At 39.0% G+C, this 25,757-nt stretch overlaps 1 protein-coding gene across 4 annotated transcripts in view; it reads right to left on the minus strand.

Moving 5' to 3' along the window:
• Positions 1-25,757, minus strand: part of FGD6 (FYVE, RhoGEF and PH domain containing 6) — a 118,799-nt gene that overhangs the window by 23,224 nt on the left and 69,818 nt on the right. For all 4 annotated transcript variants that reach the window (XM_045463345.1, XM_045463347.1, XM_045463346.1 and 1 more), the window contains 4 exons: positions 8,072-8,122; positions 1,303-1,361; positions 1,148-1,219; positions 382-450 (listed from right to left, as the gene is read on the minus strand). In XM_045463345.1, the coding sequence (XP_045319301.1) occupies positions 382-450; positions 1,148-1,219; positions 1,303-1,361; positions 8,072-8,122 (251 nt within the window). The remainder of the gene's footprint in view (positions 1-381; positions 451-1,147; positions 1,220-1,302; positions 1,362-8,071; positions 8,123-25,757) is intronic.

A 25,757-nucleotide genomic window follows, 5' to 3' on the forward strand; every position in this document is an offset into this window, starting at 1 on the left:
ATTTTAGAAAGAAAAAAGAAAAAATAGAAAAAAGGCATTTTCTAGAAAATGTACTCTTTCCAAGTTCTGTAACAGATACAATATTTTCTGAATTCTAAATCCCACTAAAGTATTACAATCTGACTAAATAATTGATTGAATCAATTTTTTCCACATTAGAAAGACATAAACTAAATTCAAAAAGGAAATAATTTCTGGTTATGCATGCATCACAAAAGACTTTGTTTCCTACATTTGAAATGCAAATAAGCAAGACAGTCAGTCAAAAATCCCACTAAAGCTATATGAATGTGCTAAGCTTATCTGTCATGTACAAATGTCTCCTTCCATTAGGCGATTATCCCTTCCTCCGGCTCATCAGAAACACATATGGCCACTTACCAGGAAAAACACTCGGGGCTGCATGACTTTCCGAGACAGCTTCATCAGAGTTCCCTCTTTCAGAAAAACCTGATTCATCCAAACAAATACGCATTTAATCCCACCATCATAACACAACTATGATAAATATCTAATTTGTTTTTCAACTTTCTTTACCCCGAATTTTTTTGGGGGGGAACAGGGCTGGGTGGACATAGTTGCCATGTCACTTTTTACAGTTATGGTTTCTTTTTAAGCTGCTTAAGGAACTGGACAAGCCAGCAGAGTTTCATAAATCCAGTATTGGTCCCAGGGGTACTATGTGGTCTGAAATGTAACTGACTGAGCGTGTACTTGATCCTAAGGCATAGCCAACATCCTGACAATTGCACTTTGTAATTTTCCTGAACTCATTTCCTACGCCACTGTTGTGCTCTATGAGGAGCACCAAAATACCAATTTTCTCCCTCCCCTCTTAAAGATTTTAAATGAAATTGTCTTTAAAGCTGTGTGAGGTCAGTTAGTATTACACAATAAAATGATCCTATTTAATCAGATACTCTGTGGGGTTCCTTGCCTTTCTCCTAATTGAATTGAACTTCTTGTCACAGTGACTTAAATCATGAATGTTTTGAATGGATAGAATGAGTTTGGTTGATCCAGATTGAGTCAGTGAAGAGTAACAACAACAAATAAACCTATTTTCGTAACTGAAATGAAAAATAGCTACAAACAGTGTCTAAATACATTGTATTAAGTTTGCAAAAGGCAGTCTAAAAACACTTACCCGTCCAGGTTGCACTATTTCATGGTGTCCATTTAAGCTGTATTGAATTTGCATAAGTTTCTGAAAGTTGTCCTACAGAAAGAGAATGTATAGCATATGAAGGCCTGGGCTTTTAGGTTCAATAGTATAACAGCCACTGACATCAAGATACTTACCCCTTGCTTCATGGTGTCATTGGCGTGGTTGGCTACCTCAATAACAACAGCAAGGGCATCTAAAATGTATAGGAACAGAAGGGACATCAGGTTATTCCAATGAACGGCAACATTAAGCAATTCCAGAGGGCCAGATAGCAAGTTTATAGCAGCAACCCCTGGAGGAGCTTGGGTCTGATGAGGGCAATACCAAGGAAAAACAGTACTCATGAAGAAAAATGAGCCCAATACTCTAATGAGACATTATAGGCTATATGTGTCAATAGTATAAATGTCAGGGTTGCTTTGTGCTAAGATTTGATTACCCTATTGAATGTTTACAAGGATAAGGAAAGGATTTCACCTGGAAGTTAAAGACCATTCCAGTATAAAGTGCCTTGGGAGAGAAGTACCGTGGCACAGGGGACAGGAAACCAGAACTATGAAAAGTAACGATTTAAGAGGGTCAGGGCTTCGCTGCCTTCTCTTGGTCTGATCCCAAGGGGAAAGAAATACCACAAAGAAGCATGTGAGGCTTTAGGAAATTACATGCACTATTTCGTGAGCTGAGTAATTTATCTGTGTTTATTCTTATTATCCCCTCGCCTTTAACAAAGTGTTTTTGAATGCTCTAGTCTTGTCATCTTCATAACTAGATATAAAGGGGAAAGTCTGCACTTCGTCTCCTTCTGGGCTATAGTTGTTCTTACGACAGTAATGCTTCCCTACAGACATGGGGACATATGGAAAGACAATTTTTGGTTGTCACAGTGACTGGGAAGATCCACTGGCCTTTAGTGGGTAAGAGCCAGGGATGCTAAGCATCTTGCGAGACTAATTACAAGTTCATATAAAGAAGGTTATCCGAAATCACAGTAGCACTCCCACAGAGAAAAAATGGTAGAGTATTATTTTATTTTATTTATTTTTGTTTCTTTTAATATGAAATTTATTGTCAAATTGGTTTCCATACAACACCCAGTGCTCATCCCAACAGGTGCCCTCCTCAAGTGCCCATCACCCACTTTCCCCTCCCTCCCACCCTCCATCAACCCTCAGTTTATTCTCAGTTTTTAAGAGTCTCTTATGGTTTGCCTCCCTCTCTAACTTTTTTTTCCCCCTCCCCCTCCCCCATGGTCTTCTGTTAAGTTTCTCAGGATCCACATAAGAGTGAAAACATATGGTATCTGTCTTTCTCTGTATGACTTATTTCACTTAATGTAATACAAAAACTGGTAGAGTATTAGAGAGGGAAGTATGTCCCCCTGAGGCTGGTGTGGTAGTGGCAATAATCATCAACAAAAGAACTATAAAAAAGAAAAAAAAAAAGAAAAAAAGAAAAAAAGAAAAGATCAATTTCTGGCAAGAGGTTGAGGTTTTTTTGGTCCTATTACTGTAACCTACCAATAGATTCTCTTTCTGGTATTAGCCTTAGAGGGTTCTACATTCTTCAAACATGTATTATTATCACCATTATCAAAGAAAAGCAGTACTTCCTTATAGATACCCCAGACATTTATCAGAATTTACTGCACATGACACTCAGCACAGCAGATATTCAAGAGTGATCCTGGACACATTCCCTTCCTTTCTGGCCCATGTGAACTCCCAGTGCGCAGGGAGAAAAGGTTTAGGATTTCACAAGTGGATACAATGATAAAACAGCTGCTATTTGGTCACCAGGCCTCCAAGCTCTACCTTCTCCTATCCATTTTGCAATTCTACTTTCCCCATGTCACTCCTTTAGGGATCCCTTTAACTTTTCTGCCAGCCTTCCAAAGGCATATCTGTCTCATTTTCTCTCACCTCTTGGGCAATCTCATCTACAACTTTTCACTGTTTTACTGTCATGCTTCTGGCCACACAGTGCACTTCACTGTTCACTGCTTCTTTGAACCTGTGTCTTTGCTGAAGGGTGTAATTTCCTTTAAGCAAGCTCCTTCATCTCTGGTGCTATATTTGTTTTATCTGGAAAATGGAGCTAATAACTCACTTTCCTTGAAGGCAGGAGCCCTGGGAGAGATGTTTTGAGGCCCTAGTCACTAAGTTGTGGCTAAAATTTTCATCTTCACGAGCCAGACTCTGGCCTGGAATGCCTGCTCTCCCTCTTGTCCACCCTTCAACTCATCTCCAGCCCCACTTCTCTCTAAGCAAAGCACTGCCTCTTCAATCTTTGCATCTTCCCCACTCTTTGAAATGATTCTGTACTGCTCACTGCATCCTTACTTTAAATTTTTTTAATCTTTATTTTTGAGAGAGAGAGAGATAGTGTGTGAGTGGGGGAGGAGCAGAGAGAGAGAGGGAGACACTCAGAATTCGAAGCAGGCTCCAGGCTCTGAGCTGTCAGCACAGAGCCTGATGCGGGGCTTGAACCCACAAACCATGATATCATGACCTGAGCCGAAGCTGGACGCTCAACCGACTGAGCCACCCAGGTGCCCCACATCCTTACTTTTTTTTTTTTTTTTAATTTTTATTTATTTATTTATTTATTTATTTATTTTTAATATATGAAATTTGTTGTCAAATTGGTTTCCATACAACACCCAGTGCTCATCCCAACAGGTGCCCTCCTCAGTACCCATCACCCACCCTCTCCTCCCTCCCACCCCCCATCAACCCTCAGTTTGTTCTCAGTTTTTAACAGTCTCTTATGCTTTGGCTCTCTCCCACTCTAACCTCTTTTTTTTTTTTTTTTTTTTTTTTCTTTTTTCCTCCCCCTCCCCCATGGGTTCCTGTTAAGTTTCTCAGGATCCACATAAGAGTGAAACCATATGGTATCTGTCTTTCTCTGTATGGCTTATTTCACTTAGCATCACACTCTCCAGTTCCATCCACGTTGCTACAAAAGGCCATATTTCATTTTTTCTCATTGCCACGTAGTATTCCATTGTGTATATAAACCACAATTTCTTTATCCATTCATCAGTTGATGGACATTTAGGCTCTTTCCATAATTTGGCTATTGTTGAGAGCGCTGCTATGAACATTGGGGTACAAGTGCCCCTATGCATCAGTACTCCTGTATCCCTTGGGTAAATTCCTAGCAGTGCTATTGCTGGGTCATAGGGTAGGTCTATTTTTAATTTTCTGAGGAACCTCCACACTGCTTTCCAGAGCGGCTGCACCAATTTGCATTCCCACCAACAGTGCAAGAGGGTTCCCGTTTCTCCACATCCTCTCCAGCATCTATAGTCTCCTGATTTGTTCATTTTGGCCACTCTGACTGGCGTGAGGTGATACCTGAGTGTGGTTTTGATTTGTATTTCCCTGATAAGGAGCGACGCTGAACATCTTTTCATGTGCCTGTTGGCCATCTGGATGTCTTCTTTAGAGAAGTGTCTATTCACGTTTTCTGCCCATTTCTTCACTGGGTTATTTGTTTTTCGGGTGTGGAGTTTGGTGAGCTCTTTATAGATTTTGGATACTAGCCCTTTGTCCGATATGTCATTTGCAAATATCTTTTCCCATTCCGTTGGTTGCCTTTTAGTTTTGTTGGTTGTTTCCTTTGCTGTGCAGAAGCTTTTGATCTTCATAAGGTCCCAGTAATTCACTTTTGCTTTTAATTCCCTTGCCTTTGGGGATGTGTCGAGTAAGAGATTGCTACGGCTGAGGTCAGAGAGGTCTTTTCCTGCTTTCTCCTCTACGGTTTTGATGGTTTCCTGTCTCACATTCAGGTCCTTTATCCATTTTGAGTTTATTTTTGTGAATGGTGTGAGAAAGTGGTCTAGTTTCAACCTTCTGCATGTTGCTGTCCAGTTCTCCCAGCACCATTTGTTAAAGAGGCTGTCTTTTTTCCATTGGATGTTCTTTCCTGCTTTGTCAAAGATGAGTGGGCCATACGTTTGTGGGTCTAGTTCTGGGGTTTCTATTCTATTCCATTGGTCTATGTGTCTGTTTTTGTGCCAATACCATGCTGTCTTGATGATGACAGCTTTGTAGTAGAGGCTAAAGTCTGGGATTGTGATGCCTCCTGCTTTGGTCTTCTTCAAAATTCCTTTGGCTATTCGGGGCCTTTTGTGGTTCCATATGAATTTTAGGATTGCTTGTTCTAGTTTCGAGAAGAATGCTGGTGCAATTTTGATTGGGATTGCATTGAATGTGTAGATAGCTTTGGGTAGTATTGACATTTTGACAATATTTATTTTTCCAATCCATGAGCAGGGAATGTCTTTCCATTTCTTTAAATCTTCTTCAATTTCCTTCATAAGCTTTCTATAGTTTTCAGCATACAGATCCTTTACATCTTTGGTTAGATTTATTCCTAGGTATTTTATGCTTCTTGGTGCAATTGTGAATGGGATCAGTTTCTTTATTTGTCTTTCTGTTGCTTCATTGTTAGTGTATAAGAATGCAACTGATTTCTGTACATTGATTTTGTATCCTGCAACTTTGCTGAATTCATGTATCAATTCTAGCAGACTTTTGGTGGAGTCTATCGGATTTTCCATGTATAATATCATGTCATCTGCAAAAAGCGAAAGCTTGACTTCATCTTTGCCAGTTTTGATGCCTTTGATTTCCTTTTGTTGTCTGATTGCTGATGCTAGAACTTCCAGCACTATGTGAAACAACAGCGGTGAGAGTGGGCATCCCTGTCGTGTTCCTGATCTCAGGGAAAAAGCTCTCAGTTTTTCCCCGTTGAGGATGATGTTAGCTATGGGCTTTTCATAAATGGCTTTTATGATCTTTAAGTATGTTCCTTATATCCCGACTTTCTCAAGGGTTTTTATTAAGAAAGGGTGCTGGATTTTGTCAAAGGCCTTTTCTGTATCGATTGACAGGATCATGTGGTTCTTCTCTTTTTTTTTGTTAATGTGATGTATCACGTTGATTGATTTGCGAATGTTGAACCAGCCCTGCATCCCAGGAATGAATCCCACTTGATCATGGTGAATAATGCTTTTTATATGCCGTTGAATTCGATTTGCTAGTATCTTATTGAGAATTTTTGCATCCATATTCATCAGGGATATTGGCCGGTAGTTCTCTTTTTTTACTGGGTCTCTGTCTGGTTTAGGAATCAAAGTAATACTGGCTTCATAGAATGAGTCTGGAAGTTTTCCTTCCCTTTCTATTTCTTGGAATAGCTTGAGAAGGATAGGTATTACCTCTGCTTTAAACGTCTGGTAGAACTCCCCTGGGAAGCCATCTGGTCCTGGACTCTTATTTGTTGGGAGATTTTTGACAACCGATTCAATTTCTTCGCTGGTTATGGGTCTGTTCAAGCTTTCTATTTCCTCCTGATTGAGTTTTGGAAGAGTGTGGGTGTTCAGGAATTTGGCCATTTCTTCCAGGTTGTGCAATTTGTTGGCATATAATTTTTCATAGTATTCCCTGATAATTGTTTGTATCTCTGAGGGATTGGTTGTAATAATTCCATTTTCATTCATGATTTTATCTATTTGGGTCATCTCCCTTTTCTTTTTGAGGAGCCTGGCTAGAGGTTTGTCAATTTTGTTTATTTTTTCAAAAAACCAGCTCTTGGTTTCGTTGATCTGCTCTACAGTTTTTTTAGACTCTATATTGTTTATTTCTGCTCTGATCTTTATTATTTCTCTTCTTCTGCTGGGTTTAGGCTGCCTTTGCTGTTCTGCTTCTAATTCCTTTAGGTGTGCTGTTAGATTTTGTATTTGGGATTTTTCTTGTTTCTTGAGATAGGCCTGGATTGCAATGTATTTTCCTCTCAGGACTGCCTTCGCTGCGTCCCAAAGCGTTTGGATTGTTGTATTTTCATTTTCGTTTGTTTCCATATATTTTTTAATTTCTTCTCTAATTGCCTGGTTGACCCACTCATTCGTTAGTAGGGTGTTCTTTAACCTCCATGCTTTTGGAGGTTTTCCAGACTTTTTTCTGTGGTTGATTTGCCCCACATCCTTACTTTAAAGCTATCTGTTTTGTTCTTTATCTGATGGGTATTACAGACTTTTCTCTTCAACTAGATTACATGTTCACCTAAGACAAGAAGCACACCACATACTCCACTCCAAACTTTGCCTTTTTTTTTTTTTTAAAAAGCACCTTTAAAAGCAAAACACTTGCAAAGAGAAGATGTTAGATTAGAAGAAGTAAAATGATTAAGAGAATGAGTAAGAATCTCCACAAAATGGGATAAAAACCTATTCAGCTTTGTAATCTGAAAATGTAAAGGATGTATAAGAATTATAATCAGAATTCATAAAATTAATGGAGTATGGACATGGACTTCAGATTAGAGCCAGGGATATACCTATGGCATTTGAAAGAGGTACTTTGGGGATAAATAGAAAGAAACACCAGTATCCAGAACAGAATTAATCCTTGTGTATGTGTGTGTGTATGTGTAAGAGAGAAACATACATACACACACACACACACACACACACACACACACACACACACTGTGGATTAATCTGTGAATATCAATGAGTCCCTTGTATTGTAATGGAAGTTTTCCTTTAAGTGCTACTAGGGGTGAGGAGTAGAAGGGTGGTAAGGCAATTGCCCAGCATCAAGCAGTCTTAGAATATGCTATTTTAGAATTTATCCTTGATTTGTGTAGTTGATCACTTCACAGAATCATGATTTTAAAGCCTGAAAGGACCTTGCAGATCAACTGGTTCAATCCCGGCTTTTCAAAGCAACAGACACATCTATAGAAGGTGAATTTTCCACTGGCACGGAGTGACTGAGCATAGAAGGAACCTTCCTCATTCTAGAACATGTGGGGTCCTCTCTCAGGAGGCCAGCTTCTGTGGCCAGCTATAATATAAGAACTTCTACAACATATAATACCACAAAAGTTATTTACCTTGAGTGTCTCTGAAATCTCCAGAGTCCTCTAGAAGATTTTTCAAATAATCTAGAAAAGGAAAAGGATTATAGTATTTAGTAAAATAAAGCACTAAGGAAAAAAACATTTCATCTTTCTTATTCAATACTTTAGTCAGTTTTGTTGGTTAATATATGTGCTAGTTCAATGTGCACTAACTTAAAAAAAATTTTTTTTTTAATGTTTATTTATTTCTGAGACAGAGAGAGACAGAGCACATGTGGGGGAGGGGCAGAGAGAGAGGGAGACATAGAATCAGAAGCAGGCTCCAGGCTCTCAGCTGTCAGCACAGAGCCTGACGCGGGGCTTGAACTCACAAACCGTGAGATCATGACCTGAGCCAAAGTTGGTTGCTCAACTGACTGAGCCACCCAGGCGCCCCAATGTGCACTAACTTTCTAAAAATGTGAAAGAATAAAGCCCCAAGATGCATTTGAAATTAGAACACAGGCTCAGAGCTAGAAAATCAGGGACCACACTGGTCATTTTCTTTTCTTTTTTAATGTTTATTTTATTTTGAGGAAGAGAGAGAGGGAAAGAGAGAGAGAGGGAGGGAAGGAGGGAGGGAGAGGGAGAGAAAGAACCCCAAGCAGGCTCTGTGCTAATGTGCCCCACTGTGTGGGGCTCGATCTCATGGCCGTTTGACCACGACCTGAGCTGAAACTAAGAGACGCTTAAATGACTGAACCACCCAGGCATCCCCACACCCGTCATTTTCAAGATGAGGAATCAGGTTATGTAACAGGGTTTCACTGAAGTTACAACCTCTAGCTAAGACTAGAATCCAGGTTTCCTGATGCCCAGTTTAGCACTTTTACTCCAATACACATGAAATGCCTTAATCTCAAATCAGCTGTGTGTCCAGCACAAAATTCTAAGCATTAATAGACTGAATACCTAAGGGATTTGTCAATCTGAGAGTCTAACAATGCAGAGAACATCAGAGGAATACACTACATATGTCTAGAGCAGTGGTTCTCAAATGGGGGTGGAGTTTGCTTGCAAAGGGACATTTGGAAATGTCTGAAGACATTTCTGATTGTCACAACTGGGCAAAGGGGGTTCCATTGGCATCTAGTGACTAGAGGCCAGGGATGCTAAATATCCTACAAATGCACTGGACAGCCCCACAATAAATAATTATCTAAGCCAAAATGTCAATAGGGTTGTAGTTGAGAAACTCTGGTCTAAATGAAGATGTTTTTTAAATAAGCTATATGGGTATACAGTTCTTATAATACAGAAAAAAAAATTAAGGCAATAGGTTATATTTTATAAGTCTTTAACACTAACAGATGTCATGGGATTTCAAGGTACTTCAATCTCTGTTGAGAAATGTTGGATGATTTCGATTATCTCTCAAAACAAATTCTTAAAAAACAAAACAAAACAAAACCACACATACAAACCACCCCCCCCCCCAAACAAATTCTGTTCCCTGGAATTTAAATTCACCCCACTACATGATCTCTATGGACTTTTGGGATTTTCTGTCTCGCTACTGCTTAACACAGGCCCTTTGTCCTTACCAAAGTCTGATTCTGCACAATGCTTGAATACTTCCCATGTGGTCCCTGGCTCCATACTTTTGTCTCTAATGTTCCCTTCTACTGAATCCTTTTCTCTGTCTCTGCACATAAAAATTCTACTCCCATTCTTCAAGGTTCATCTTAAATTCCTCTTCTCTTACCAAACTTTCCATTTGAAAGAAATATTCTCTCCCTTTGAATAATGTATTACACAGTAGTTACTCTCTTTATGCCTTTTATCATTTTCTCATTAGACTCAAAGCTCCTTGAGGGCAGGAGCCATATCTGATTCATCTTTCTATCCCTCATAGTACATAGCCTGGGTCTTTGAATACCAGAGACAAGAAATGCTTGATGAATAAAAATATAAATAATTTTTTTAAGACAGGATTATGTTTAGGAAAAAGGCAGTAAAGGCTGAAACCTTTGTTTCAACTCCTAGTGCCAGTGGGAGTTGAGAAAATAAAAAGAGGAAAGGCAAATTAAGAGACCGAATGCATTTTTATCAGAATCAATATCCATTCAGCAACATTATAGAACTGGTTAATTTCATCTCATGGATTTATGAAGTCATGCTCAAAGACACAAAGGGAAACCTGGATGTTAGTGTCAGCTTTTTTAATTCAATAGCTGACACAAACACACACACCCAATTGCTGAAACTCTGTACATCTTTGAAACAGTGATCCAAGAACTCGTATGAGTTTAGACATGTACACTATAAATACCCAGCTGTGGCAATAAGCCATGGTGAGATACTGTGTATGACGACATTAAGCTTCTATGCACCATCCCTAGCAATTTAGCTCTTTTTTTTGTTTTTTTTTAATTTTTTTTTCAACATTTTTTTAATTTATTTTTGGGACAGAGAGAGACAGAGCATGAACGCGGGAGGGGCAGAGAGAGAGGGAGACACAGAATCGGAAACAGGCTCCAGGCTCTGAGCCATCAGCCCAAAGCCTGACGCGGGGCTCGAACTCACGGACCGCGAGATCGTGACCTGGCTGAAGTCGGACGCTCAACCGACTGCGCCACCCAGGCGCCCTGCAATGTAGCTCTTAAAGTAATCCGAACACAAGTTGGAGAGTATGGTACCAATCAAATAGATTTTAAAAACCCACAAAAACTAACAAAATGCACTTATTACACATTACACTTAGCCTCACCTGGAGATGAAAAATTAATCTCACTCTGACCCCACTCAGAATGCATTCCATTTATACGCTGTGTTCAGTGGGCCCAAATATTTAACTTTCCTATGAGTAACAAGGCTGGGGAGAAAAACCTACTCTTCTTCTTACATCTTCTCAACACCTGGGCTATCACATTAATCAAAAGTGATGTCCCTTACAACCTCTAGTTAGTGTAAGAGTGTGGAAAAGCAAGCAGATTTATTTAAATATCAGATTCATGGCAAGTTCCTACTTTGTCTTCAATTTTTGTTCTTTAATACAAAAGTATACCCAAACAAACAGAGACATTTCTCTAAACCAAGAGGGCTCACTGGAAGATGTCCGTATTAGGAAATCCTGACCTCCGAATCACAGGGCTGAGCTTGATAAGTTTGAGTTGCATTTTCTTTCCCTGAACTCAAGCTCAGCTGCTGTCCACCAACCTGAACTTGAGGCACAGAATGGAAATACACAAACTGGCTGAGCAGAAAACCCACCACTAGAATGCTGCAAAATCATGCTTTTAACCAAGGATGGAATGGAGTTAGGTTTACTTTCCTGGCCAACTAAAAAAACAAAACAAAACAAAAAAACCCTTAAATTTCAGCTTTCAAAATCCAATTTTCCAAAATTGAATTTTCCAAATTCAACTTTCTCATGGATCCATCCATCCATCCATCTATATTTTCAGGGCACCTTGTTGCAGTACATCATCTTGACAAGTTTTTTACATTTTCAAAGAAGACCAGACCATGAATCCCCTTGGTTAAGAATCACTCAGTGCCTTAACTGCAAAATGAGAAGAATGTGGCTGTTCAGCCTCTGAGTCAGATGGGAGGAGCACTGAAACCACGAGCTGCCCTAGTGACTGTTATGACCCAGGTGAAACCCCAGAACAGAGACCAGACAGACACGCTTGTGTTAGTCACAGGGAATTCTTACTACGTACCATTTAGAACCTAGTAATCTGCATGAGCTTCATTAGAAACAATGAGAACAGAATAGTCATTTCAATTTGCCATGTTACACTTACAGTATCCCAAGATTTTCCTACTTTTGCCAAACCAAACTAGGCATTTAAAAAAATTTCACTAATAAAAATGCTTCAAATGCTGCTAAGGTTATTTATAACAAAGAAAAAAAAGTTGGTGCAGTGTGCACGGGCACCACAAAATGTACTTTCTGGCCACCAGGTGGCATCATTGATTAATAAAAGTTAATTAACCCCTATTATTACCATTAGAAGCACAAAATTAGCCAAAACCTAGCATGTACCTCAAGAGATATACAAGTTAACTTTGTTCTCATATATGAAGCCCAGAGTGAAAGGATAAGGACACAACAAATACTATATGTTGTGAGAGGTCTACGTTTTCTGTATATATGGGCTCCTAGTAATAAGCCTTATCACCCCCTGATTACCTAATCAAAAAATAATCAACTTAAAGCAGAAAACTGTTCAGAAGTACACTTAACCTCTCCTAAAAATGAGTCACTTGTGGGATTGGGATTCTGGGACATTTTAATTCAAAAACACCCAGTTGGATTCCTGGACTATGTACTGAGAAACGGTTGGTGGCAAAGCACAGAGGAAATGAACATACAAGGACAGTGACATTCCAAAGTCAATCTGTTTTGAACTTGCGAATGTATCTTACTTTGTACTACCCACATTTCTTCTTTCCTCCTTAAATATGCACTGAAATCAGTGACACATCCAGAATTATGGGATCCAGAGAAAAATAAGTCTAGTCAATAAGCTTCTTTGCCAAAGTTTCAAATTTTAAAGGCAACCAGAAATTATCCTGACTTCTGAGACAAATAAATTATTTTAAATACCAAAAATAAAAGTCAAGTGTTACGTTACAAGACATACTGCTGCCATCTTCAAGGCAGCTTGGTGAAGTGGTCAAGGGCACTCACTGGCAGTGTGAGGATAGACTCTTCATCGTCCAGCTATGTCTAGCTGAGGCTTTTGACTTTGGCCATGCCCTGTAGCATTTCTGTGTGTCAATATCCACATACATAAAATAAGTAGGGTGGACCAGACTGGAAAACTGTAATGATTATCATTCTAATGTATTATGAAGCACATTTAAAAAAATATTCTAAAATGCATTATAGGAAATCTGGAAAATTAAACAATGGAGAGAACTCAAACCACGCACATCTGTTAAATAACTATTATGGAGGCGCCCAGTTGGCTCAGTCAGTTAAGCACCCAACTTCGGCTCAGGTCATGATCTTGTGGTTTGTGAGTCTGAGCCCCACATGGGACTCTGGACTGACAGTGTGGAGCCTGCTTGGGATTCTCTTTCTTCCTCTCTCTCTGCCCCTGTCTTGCTTGTTCTCTCTCTCAAAAGAAAAATAAACTTAAAATAACTATTATGATTAAAAATATTTCCTTGTTTTTATAAATACTTGATTTTAATTTTAATAATATATAGGATTTTATAGCCCATTTAAAATCTTTTGGCCCACATATTTTTTTCCCATAGGAATAGCTGAACAACATCCCGTGAGAGGGATGTTATTCGGTACTTAGGTACTAAAGGTCATTTAAAAATTATCTTGTTTTGGCTGTTCTAAATAATATAGTCCTATATCCTAATTTGCCCATAATGATGCTGCTGTATACTTGTTGCCCTTGTCTAACTATAAATAGTGCCTTTCACTCTTTGAATAATAAATTGTCTAATCATTTTAAGTAACACTGATCAGTATCTTCACATATTTGTCTTTTTTTACATACTTGAGATTATTTCCTGATCAGAGAAAATGAAGTTTTTTTAAAGTACCTGATATATATATATGAGAGATCCTCCCTAAAGGGATACACCAACTTAAAATATCATTATAAATACATGAGAATATCAAATTCACTAATGATCCAGTTATATGTATTGTAGTTTTTTATTGCTGATATAGTAGGGGGAATTAAAAACTTGTTTTAATTAATACTTATGATTTAGAGGATGTTAGATATGCCACTGTGTATTTATTATGCATTTTCTTAGTGAATTATTCCTATGTTTAGTCTAGATATCTAAGGGAATTTTAATATTCTTAGTGAAAAAGCAATTTCTTTCATATTTGCTACTAAGATATTTTCTGACATATTGTTTATCTTTTGACTGTTTTAAACCTCTATAATGCTTTTATTATTTAGAATAGTATAAAGGTATCAATATTTTCCTTTATAATTTCTTTATTTTTCTGGGCTTAGAAAACCATCTCTCCTCTTCTCCCTATCCTTAGTTTTAATAACCAATTTTATTTTTTTTACCTTCTTTCCCCCTGTAGTTTAATGCTTTATATTTTTTATTTTAATTAAGGCTTTCTTTTTTTTTTTTTTTAAGAGCAGTTTTACATTCACAGTAAAGCTGAGAGGAAGGAACAGAGATTTTCCATACACCTCCCACTCCCACATGCACAGCCTCTCCCATTAGCAACATTCCCCACCAGAGTGGTACATTTACTACAACTGATAAAGCTATACTGACACATCATTATTACGCAGAGTCCATAGTTCACTGTTGGTGTTGTATATCCTATGGGTTTAGACAAACATAAAATGACATGTATCCCTGATGATGGTAATGTACAAAGTATTTTCACTGCCCTAAAAATCCTCTATGCTCTGCCTATTTAATTTTGATTTTAGTGTATTCACTAATGTATGAATCTCAATTTTCTTTCTTAAAAAAATTTTTTTTAATGTTTATTTATTTTTGAGGGGGGTGGTAGGGAGAGAGGGAGACACAGAATTTGAAGCAGGCTCTAGGCTCGGAGGTGTCAGCACAGAGCCTGATGCAGGGCTCAAACTCACAAACCATGAGATCATGACCTGAGCCGAAGTTGTATGCTTAACCGACTGAGCCACTCAGGCGACCCATTAATTTTTCCTTTCTTCTGTCTTACACTTCCTATCTTGCCATACATTACATTTTTATAAACAGGGTCATTTTAAAGTTACCTCCTTATTCTATTAATAGAATAATAATTTTCATTTTTCAAATGTTTATTTATGTTGAGAAAGAGAGCATGTGCATGCATGAACACATGCAGGAAAGGGTCAGAGAGAGGGAGAGAGAGAATCCCAAGCAGGCTCTGCATTGTCAGATCTCGTGAACCAGGAGATCATGACCTGAGCTGAAACCAAGAGTCGGATGCTTAATCAACTGAGCCACCCAGGCGCCTCAATAATTATTACTGTTCAATCAATAGGTCTTTCTTTTATACATATACATATATATATATATATATATATGTGTGTGTGTGTGTGTGTGTGTATATGTGTGTGTGTGTATATCTATATCTATATCTATATCTATAATTTTCCCCCCTTCCCCCAGGGTCTTCTATTAAGTTGCTCAAATTCCACATGAGTGAAAACATAGATATGTCTTTTCTCTGACTGACTTATTTCACTTAGCATAATACCTCTAGTTCCATCCACATTGTTGCAAATGGTAAGATCTCATTCTTTTTCATTGCTGAGTAATATTCCATTGGATGTATGTATGTATGTGTGTGTGTGTGTGTGTGTGTGTGTGTGTATACCAATCTTCTTTATCCATTCATCAGTTGATGGACATTTGAGCTCTTTGGATAAATTCCTATAGTGCTATTGCTGGGTCATAAGATAATTCTATTTTCAAATTTTTGAGGAACCTCCACACTGTTTTCCAGAGTAGCTGCACCAGTTTGCATTCCCACCAACAGTGAAAGAGGGTTCTCCTTTCTCCACATCCTCGTCAACATCTGTTGTTGCCTGAGTTAATTTTAGCCACTCTGGTGTGAGGCAGTATCTCAATGTGGTTTTGATTTGTATTTCCCTGATGATGAGTGATGTTGAGCATCTCTTCATGTGTCCGTTAGCCAACTGGATGTCTTCTTTGGAAAATTGTCTATTCATGTCTTCTGCCCATTTCTTCCCTGGCTTATTTGTTTTTCAGGTGTTGAGTTTGGTAAGTTCTTTATACATTTTGGATACTAACCTTTTATCTGATATGTCATTTACTTACAAGTATCTTCTCCCATTCTGTTGGTTGCCATTTGGTTTTGTTAATTGTTTTCTTTGCTGTGCAGAAGCTTTTTATCTTGAGGATGTCCCAATAGCTCTTTTTTGCTTTTATTTCCCTTGTCTTTGGAGACATGTCAAATAAGAAGTTGCTGTGGCTGAGGTCAAAGAGGTTGTTGCCTGTTTTTCTCCTCTAGGATTTTGATGGTTTCATGTCTCACATTTAGGTCTTTCAACCATTTTGAGTTTATTTTTGTGTATGGTGTAAGAAAGTGGTCCAGTTTCATTCTTCTGGATGTTGCTGTCCAGTTCTCCCAGCACCATTTGCTGAAGAGACTGTCTTTTTTCCAGTGGATACTCTTTTCTGATTTGTCAAAGATTAGTTGGCCATACATTTGTGGGTCTGATTCTGGATTCTCTATATTATTCCATTGGTCTATGTGTCTGTTTTTGTTCCAATACCATACTATCTTGATGACTACAGCTTTGTAGTACAGGCTAAAGTCCAGAATTGTGATGCCTCCAGCTTTGGCTTTCTTTTTCAACATTACGTTGGCTATTCAGGGTCTTTTGTGGTTCCATACAAATTTTAGGATTGTTTGTCCTAGTTCTAAGAAGAATGCTGGTGTTTCAATAGGTCTATTCTTGCAATGGGATTATGTGCTTTTAATTATTGATGTTGTAGGATATGTATTGGCTGATGTTTCCCTCCCAGAATATTCTTTAATGATGTACTCTATTTTGCTAAACTGTGGGCTTCATGAAGACAAGGAGCTTGAATTATCCTCAATTCCAGTACCTAGAACAAGGTCTGGTACATATTCAATAAATGTTTCCTGAATTTATGGTGGACTAAATGATACTCCATTTAGGGTAACCACTTCTTGCTTTCTACTTTACTAAGCAGTTGAGATAATACCTTGAGGGTCTGACTAGTGTAAAAGTACTCAGGCCCCTGCTCTCATTCTCTTGCCTCTCAAATATTAATTCTATTCTGGTCCTTGAAATGTGGCCCCGGGCTGCCTCTTGTACATACAGTGCTTGTCTGAATTAGAAAAAGTGACCTTTCTGGGCTCTCAGAAAGCAGGCCATGCCTTTCTGTGAATTAGAAAAGGCCACCTCTCCTGGGCTGATGCACCCCCACCCAGAGCACACAAGATGTCGAGCAGAGTGCAGGCTGGACCTGGACATCAGCCAAAGCCCTTGTACAGGACATAGCCAATGAGGCAGCCCTGGTCTATGCTAGACTTTGGGTCAGGGCCCTGGTCCTGAGGTGGCATGCCCAAAGGACTTACAAACTAAATCTAACTCCACGGGCTCATCTTACACAAAATTGTGTAGCAGATTTTACAATGGACAGAATCTTCCTGTGGTCCCTTTTTATTGGGACAGACTGGCTAGGCATATCCAGGATGCCCTTAGAGGAATCCAAACGGTAGGAAGTCTCTCAACAAAAGTAAACATCCATTATTTTGAATTGGTTGATACTGCTTTTTTCCATGGATACATTTTCCAGCCCTTAAGCCTGCCAGTTTACTAGGTGACAATCTCAAAGGTACAGAAATGGTTTTGGCACAGTGAAGTTTCATTTACAGAAGTTCTTATCCATATTTGGTCCTTACCACCCTAATTATCAACAAAGAACAAATTTAGGTTTAGGGAACTAAGTATATTTTATTTTATTAGCCGAAGAATAGCCAAGAAAAGAATAAAGCAAATACAAACACTAAAGTGAATTCAAGTTTGAGTGAATTTCAGCATTTTCTTCAATGGGAACAGTTCCCGATGTAAGCCCATGACTAACAAACACTAAGAGGAAAACTCAGTCAGTTTGCTGGATCTTTGGCAAGGCAAGTTTCAATGATAAAGGCATTTGGCTATCTACAGGGAATCTGAGTCAAACATACACAGAGAACTAGAACAAAGAATGACTTTACAATGATGTCTGTGGGTACAGTTCTGGGGATCTACAAACTTGGATGGGCAAAGAACAAAACAACAAACAATATTTTCACTAACTACTACGTGAAATACAGAATTTCCTTCTATTGTGAATGTAGGCAACACACCACAGTATTACCAATGATACCAATGACTTTACCACCAGAGAAGTCACATATTTTTTTATTATCACATCACAGTTGTTGCAGATATCTCAAAATACTGTTTACCATCACCACTATATCAAAATCATGGTAGTTCTTATATCTACCACCAGATCTTCTTTTTAATGCATTACTAAAGTAGCACATGTATTATTATGTAACACTATAAAACTATTTTAATAACTGTATTTCAGGCTAATTGGTTCCTTTCAATCTTATGTATATTATTTTGTAACTTTAAAAAAAGTATTCTAAGAGATCCATAGACCTCACCAGATTACCAGAGGGATCCAGGCATAAAAAAGGTTAAGAACCTCTATTCTGTAGAGAAAGTGAGATTACATTTAAAAGCTATAATTTAGGGGTGCCTGGGAGGCTCAGTCGGGTTGAGCATCCAACTTTTGGTTTCAGCTCAGATCATGGTCTCATGGTTTGTGGGTTTGAGCCCCATGTCAGGCTCTGTGCTGACAGTGCGGAACCTGCTTGGGATTCTCTCTCTCCCTCTCTTTCTGCCTCTCCCCTGCTTGCTCTGTCTCTCTCTCAAAATAAATAAATAAGCTTAAAAACATTCAAATAAAAGTTATAATTTAATAGAACAGGCAGATAAAATGTGCTTATATCCTAAAGTCTTTCCATAGTACTAAATATTTCCACAGTACTAAGATATTTCATGGATAGAATTTATTAAATACCATCTCTCAAAATACCTTGTTCACAACTATAATTAAAAAATTAATTGTAACATGTTAAGAGTTGAGCTAATAACAACAGGAATTCTTAATATTATCACTGCCTTACATCAGGGTCTTTGGGATCTTCACTAACTAAATTCCTTGGCTGGTGATTGGGACAGCCCCACCTTTCATCACGTTCTGCCCTAGAGAAAGTGTTAGAATGACTTTGAGGAAGACAATTAGCCCTGGGTTATAAAACAAATATTTGCTAAGCAGAAGTTTCATTTTTCAGTAAGAATTTTTTAAAAGTCATGCATTAATTTGACTGTGATCTTTTGTTGAATCTGCTTATTAGTCCGTTCATAGCTCAAATTAATAGCTTCAGAACACTGTAACAGATGTTTTTAATATCCCATTTTCTACCAACATGGGAAATCCTGGATTTCTAAAACCTAGAGGGAGTTAATACCATCCCAGACTAAAGGCAAAGATTACAGGAAAAGTAATATAATATGTCGTTAGTCACTTATAACATAAATATTTAGAACAAGATCAAAGAAAACTACCTGATCCAAATTTAATCAAAGTTCAAAGGACTGTTTTTTCCTCCTAAATATAGAAATGGAAAAGATATTTCAGAGGAATTTTTAAATTATGTTTTTCATTTTATTTTACTTTCTCAACATGATCCTCACTGATTTAACTTTTTTCAACACCAATGTAGTAACTTTCCACAAATAAAAGGTTTTTTTGTTGGAAAAATTTATACTGCATATAACACAGAGACAAAAAAAACCTAAAAGGATCTATGATAGTCATCTCTGGATGGTAGAAGATAAAGAAGAACTATGTTTTATAATACTTATATATTTTTTTTTTAATTTTTTTTTTTTCAACATTTATTTATTTTTGGGACAGAGAGAGACAGAGTATGAACGGGGGAGGGGCAGAGAGAGAGGGAGACACAGAATCGGAAACAGGCTCCAGGCTCTGAGCCATCAGCCCAGAGCCCGACGCGGGGCTCGAACTCACGGACCGCGAGATCGTGACCTGGCTGAAGTCGGACGCTTAACCGACTGCGCCACCCAGGCGCCCCAACTTATATATTTTTTAATAGGCACAAAAGACCCTTACAAAAATAAATCCTCAAAATATAGTCACTCAAACAAATGATGAGATCAGTTTAATTTTCAGGACTCGAGGAGAGGACGCTCTTGGTGAAAGCCTCAGTGGTTGGGCATGGCCCCAAAGAGGAGGACTAGAAGCTCCACCAGAGCAAGGACCACCTTGGTGTTGGCCAGTGTATACAGGTGTCCGGCTCAAGTTCAGTCCATATAAATATTGATTAATGAAAGAGAGAATCTGGCCTTGAGGACATCTTTCAGTACAGAGTAAAAAAAACCTATTGCAGTTACAGCAAAGGAAAACAAAGTTTGGGAAATTCTGGGTTATAACATGTGGCCTTTATATTGTGAATAATAATGCCCCCCCCCCATTAAGACTTTTTTTTAGAGTGATTTTTTGTTCACAGCAGACCTGAGAGAAAGGCATAGAGATTTCCCATATACCCTCTGCCCCAGACATGCACAGACATTCCCATTATCAATATCCTCCACCAGAGTGGTATGTTTGTCAGAATGGAGGAAGCTACATTGACACATCACAACCCCCCACTCCTCCCAAAGCCGATAGTTTACATTAGGATTTACTCTTGGTGTGGTATATTCTATGGGTTTGGGCAAATGACAGGTATCTGCTATTATGGTAGGATAATGTAAGTTTTCAACTTTCCTGGGCTCTCCTCCCAGTTCCTGGCAGGGCTGCTAAAACCCTTGTGATTTTCTAAGTGATAAGAGCACTAGGAGCATCTTTTGTTCTAACATCTGGCCTCTGACCCTAGTTCTGACAGAACTCCTAAATCCTCTGAAACTTCCTAGGTGATAGGAATGTCTTTTGTTATAATGAGCTGACTCTGGGTGGGCTCCTGAATAGCTCCTAGATAAGGGCTGGTCACCAGAAAGATCAAGCCATGATTATAAGCTTGAAACTTTCAGCCCTACTCTCCATCCTATAGGAAGGGAAGAGGGCTAGAAGTGGAGTTAATATTGGATCATGACCACATGATGAAGCCTTCATTAAAATTCTGAAGTATAGGGGTTAGAGTTTCTGGTTGCTGAACATGTGGAGGTGCTGGTAGAGTGGTACCCAGAGAGGGCATGGAAGCTCCAAGATCCTTCCCATATACTTTTCCCTATGCATCCCTTCCATGTAGATAGTCACTTTTTTCCTTCATCATACCTTTAAAAAAATTATTTATGTATTTATTTTTGAGACAGAGAGAGAGAGAGAGAGAGCGTGCAAGCGAGTGGGGGAGGGTCAGAGAGAGAGAATATCAAGCAGGCTCCGCACTGTCAGCATGGAGACTGATGTGGGGCTCAAACTCACAAACCATGAGATCATGACCTAAGCTGAAACCAAGTGTCAGACACTTAACTGACTGAAGCCCTCCGCTTTTACCATATCCTTTAAAAATAAACCAGCAAATGTAAATAAGTGTTACTCTGAGTTCTATGAGCCATTCTGGCAAAGTAGTGAATCCAAGGAGAGAATCAGGGGAACCCAGATTTATAGCTGGTTGATCAGAAATACAGGTGGGGCGCCTGGGTGGCTCAGTCGATTGAGCGTCAGACTTCAGCTCAGGTCATGATTTCGTGGTTCATGAGTTTGAGCTCATTGGGCTCTGTGCTGACAGCTCAGAGCCTGGAGCCTGCTTCGGATTCTGTGTCTCCCTCTCTCTCTGCCCCTCTCCTGCTCACGCTCTGTTTGTCTCTCAAAATGAATAAATGTTAAAAAAAAAAAGAAAAGAAAAGAAATACAGGTGACAACCTGGGACATGTTGAATGGCATGTGAAGTTTGCAGGGGGGTAGTCTTGTGGGATGGAGCCCTTGATCTGTAGAATCTGGCACTATTTCCAGGTAGACAGTGCCTGAATTGAATCAAATTGTAGGACACCCAGCTGATGTCAAAGATAATTGCCTAGTATGGGACTAAACTACACATCTGGTGTCAGTACTGTGAGTGTGGTGGTGGTGGTGTGTGAACAGGAGAGACACAGGAGTGGGTTTTTCCTTTTGGTATCCTTGGAAAAGAGATTAAGTGACAATGTGCCAGGGGTGGTGGTGGTGATAAGAGGTAGCATGACCAGAAGGAAGATATTGCCACAATTTGACAGGAGTTTAGGAAGGCCTGGCCTAGAACAAGGGAAATGGAAACAGCAGGAATCAGAAGCAAAGGAAAACTGGTCAGCATATCCTATGACAGAGAAAAGAGGAGGAAAGGGAAGTATTTCAGTCCTTTCCACAATTTTGTGCTTGGGTAACTGGAAGAACGTTTCAACTCTTAATAATTTATTGACCCACTCATCCATGAAACATTAATTGACACCACAGCATGGGGATTCTCAACCTTATAAAAAGGAACAATGTTTAACTCCCTAAGCCTTTCAGCTCATTGAGTTCCTGTTATGTGCCAGAGTCTATGACAGACACGGAATCAGGATAATAAAGACGGTCTCAACACTGAAGAGATGAGGAAGGAAATAAACAGAGGTAAACAATTAATGTTGCTCCTACAGCAGCACCTGTTTCTTTCCATTACTTCTTCACTGCTGCCTCAAGACTCTCATGCTCCTGGGGCACCTGGGTGTCTCAGTCGGTTAAGCATCTGACTTCGGCTCTGGTCATGATCTCACAGTTTGTGGGTTCAAGCCCTGCATCATGCTCTCTGCTGACAGCTCAGAGCCTGGAGCCTACTTCGGATTCTGTGTTTCCCTCTCTCTCTGCCCCTCCTCCGCTCACACTCTGTCTCTTAAAAATAAAAAAACATAAAAAAATTAAAAAAAAAAAAGACTCTCAGGCTCTTAACTGCAAACAGGTTCTGGGCCCCACATAGATTTCAAGATCTGACTAGATCCACTTGCTTTGAGTGGCCAATATAAAGGTAAAATGTATAAGTTTTCCTACTTAAATTAAGTAAACCAGTTATTTTATTTTACCTTTTAAATAAAATAATTCTAATATTAAGCATTTATTATACAACATATGCATTTTCTTTAATCTTATTTTGAGTTGAGTTAAAAAAAAAAAAAGTACTACCAGGAATTTAGTTGAAAGTGCTTTTCACTATGCTGAAGGAAGACAAAGCTAAGTCAAATATCCAACTGAAAGTCAAATTATGTCCAGGAAGAAAATTCTGCAAGACAACAGGATGGTTGTCTGACTAGTAGGGGCAGGTTGCAGTATCTGGGGATTTCCATCCACCTTTCTCTAAAAGGATTCCAAAAGAAACTATCCTATCTTATCTGTACTTCATCTCTACATTTTTCAGTCTTTCCCTCCTGAAACCAAGGGGGTCACATATCTATACTGAGTCAGGCAGGGATCCTTCCCCTAGTCGGCCTGAAACTCATTACTGAATCAAAGTTGTTAAAAGTTGCCCCAAATAGTCTTGCTGTTCCTCTCTGTTCCTATATACTTTGTGCTCTTGGAATTACTCCAAATTCTAAAATGAAAATGAAAGTTATATAACCCCACAAGGTTGTTCAAAGGATTAAAACACTGAGCTTGTTTATCCAAAAATGAGGACCCCGTTTGAATAGATGCAAACCTAAAGATTTAAAATCCAACTTCTAAAAATTTAAGTGTATAGACAGGGAGCACTTTGATAGCAACTGTAGAAATATCTTGCAAAATCAGGAGTAATCAGAATATAACAAAAATGAGTACCGGAAATTCAGAGTAAAAAAAAAATTTTTTTTAATGTTTACTTATTCCTGAGAGAGAGACAGAGTGTAAGCTGGGGAGAGGCAGAGAGAGAGGGAGACACAGAATCCAAAGCAGGCTTCAGGCTCTGAGCAGTTAGCACAGCACCCGATGCAGGGCCCGAATTCACAAACAGTGAGATCATGACCTGAGCCGAAGTCGGACACTTAACCAACTGAGCCACCCAGGCGTCCCTGGAAAATCAGAATTTTAAATAAAAATATAAACAAACCCTTAGCATCACAGCCTCCATATGTCCTTAGGATTCTAGGACCATATGTATACTTCAGTACTATCTGTGTAGTTTGGGGAAGGACAATTCACCTCTCGGAATATGTCTTCCATTTATTTTTATTTTTTATTATTATTTTTAAAAGGCCTAAGCCATGGGGCGCCTGGGTGGCGCAGTCGGTTAAGCGTCCGACTTCAGCCAGGTCACGATCTCGCGGTCCGTGAGTTCGAGCCCCGCGTCGGGCTCTGGGCTGATGGCTCAGAGCCTGGAGCCTGTTTCCGATTCTGTGTCTCCCTCTCTCTCTGCCCCTCCCCCGTTCATGCTCTGTCTCTCTCTGTCTCAAAAATAAATAAACGTTGAAAAAAAAAAAAAAATTTAAAAGGCCTAAGCCTATTTAAAGTTTATTTTGAGAGAGAGCGGAGGAGGTGCAGAGAGAGAGGAAGAGAGAGAATCCCAAGCAGGCTCTGCACTGTCAGCGTGGAGCCAGATGCAGGGCTCAAACTCAAAACCTGCAAGATCATGACTGGAGCTGAAATCAAGAGTCAGACACTTAACTGACTGAGCCACCCAGGAGCCCCTAAATATGTCTTCCTTTAGGAGAAGACATCATCTCTGAAATTCTCTATCTCAATGTCATCCTTTAGGCTAAAGATGTTTTAGCTTAACAAGATATTTTAAACCTATCTTAAAAGCAGCCAATATTATTTCCTGAATGGCTTCCAATGTAATCAAAACTGACCCAGAGAAATTGAAGTGCACTAAATTATTGGTAAAAGACCCACTCCTTGACCTTGAGGAGTTTATAATCAAATTACGGAACCAATTTTCAAATTACAAAAATACTAGCAAATTCACAAGGCACCAAATACAGTAGTACCCCTTATCCATACTTTCACTCTCTAAAGTTTCAGTTAACCAAGTCAACAGCTGTGAGTGTAAGGAGGCAGAAGATCCTTCTAACATGTCACATAAGGTCAACAGTAGCCTAGGGATACACAGTGCCTAATGTCATTCATCTCACTTCATCTCACTATGTAGGCATTTTTTCATTTCACATCATCATAAGAAGGGTCACCATAGTATAATAAGATAGGAGAGGAAGATGAGGCACCCAATCAGTTAAGTGTTTGTCTTTGGCTCAGGTCATCATCTCACGGTTTGTGAGTTTGAGTCATGCATCGGGTGAGCTCGATCCCTGAATCAGGTGAGCACGAGCCTCACTTCGGATGAACACGAGCCTGGCTTCTCTCCCTCTCTGCCCCTCGCAGGATTCTCTTTCTCTGCCTTTCACTCATTTGCACCGCCACCCCCCCTCTTTCAATTAAAAAAAAGAAGATATGAAAGAGACCGTATTCATTTAACTTTTATTACACTATATTGTTATAATTATTCTATTTGCTATCATAAAATACATGAAATCTGTTCTCTTAAAAAATAATTTTTAAAGCTTACTTTGGCTGTTTCATCACTTCTCAGTTAAAACCAAACTTCCATGAATCATAAATTAAATGTATAACTTTACTTAGATCAGTCATAGTGTGGGGGGAGAAACATTTTTACATTAAAATTTCAGAATTTTGCTCTATCCTTCTCTCATTTGAAACCACAGTAGTCTTTGGCCACTATAAACACACTCCACAGCTGTAGAAACAGCCTAAGCCGTTTAACAGCTTCATTTACGACACAGCATTGAATTTATCTAGCAAAAACACAACACATGCATTGGTACTTCCTTTTTGTCCTGTGTTTTCTAAATCTCTGCCAAAAGCAGAGGAAAGAAAGTACAAATGGACAGGATATCCTCAAATTATTTGGTTTGCCTTATGTCATTCCAAAGAAAAATCTAGTGTTTGATTCACAGCTCGAAATTCAAACTGCACACTTGAAACACCTACAGTGGCCAGTTCCAGATGCTGAGGGCAGGCGTTCCTCAACAGCACTTTGTCTTTTAAAAGGCAACCTTGGAAGGCTTTGCCTAAAGGAGTATCAGGAAATTCTGGCTTTCCAGGACTCACACGTACTACATCCGATATAGTTTTTGGCTCACAAGAAAGGATTTAGTGAAGGAAAGGAGCATGCCCACTCTTTCTTATGAATACTAACAGGAAC

The sequence above is a fragment of the Leopardus geoffroyi genome, chromosome B4 (genome assembly GCF_018350155.1).
Source record: "Leopardus geoffroyi isolate Oge1 chromosome B4, O.geoffroyi_Oge1_pat1.0, whole genome shotgun sequence".
Taxonomy (NCBI): Eukaryota; Metazoa; Chordata; class Mammalia; order Carnivora; family Felidae; genus Leopardus; species Leopardus geoffroyi.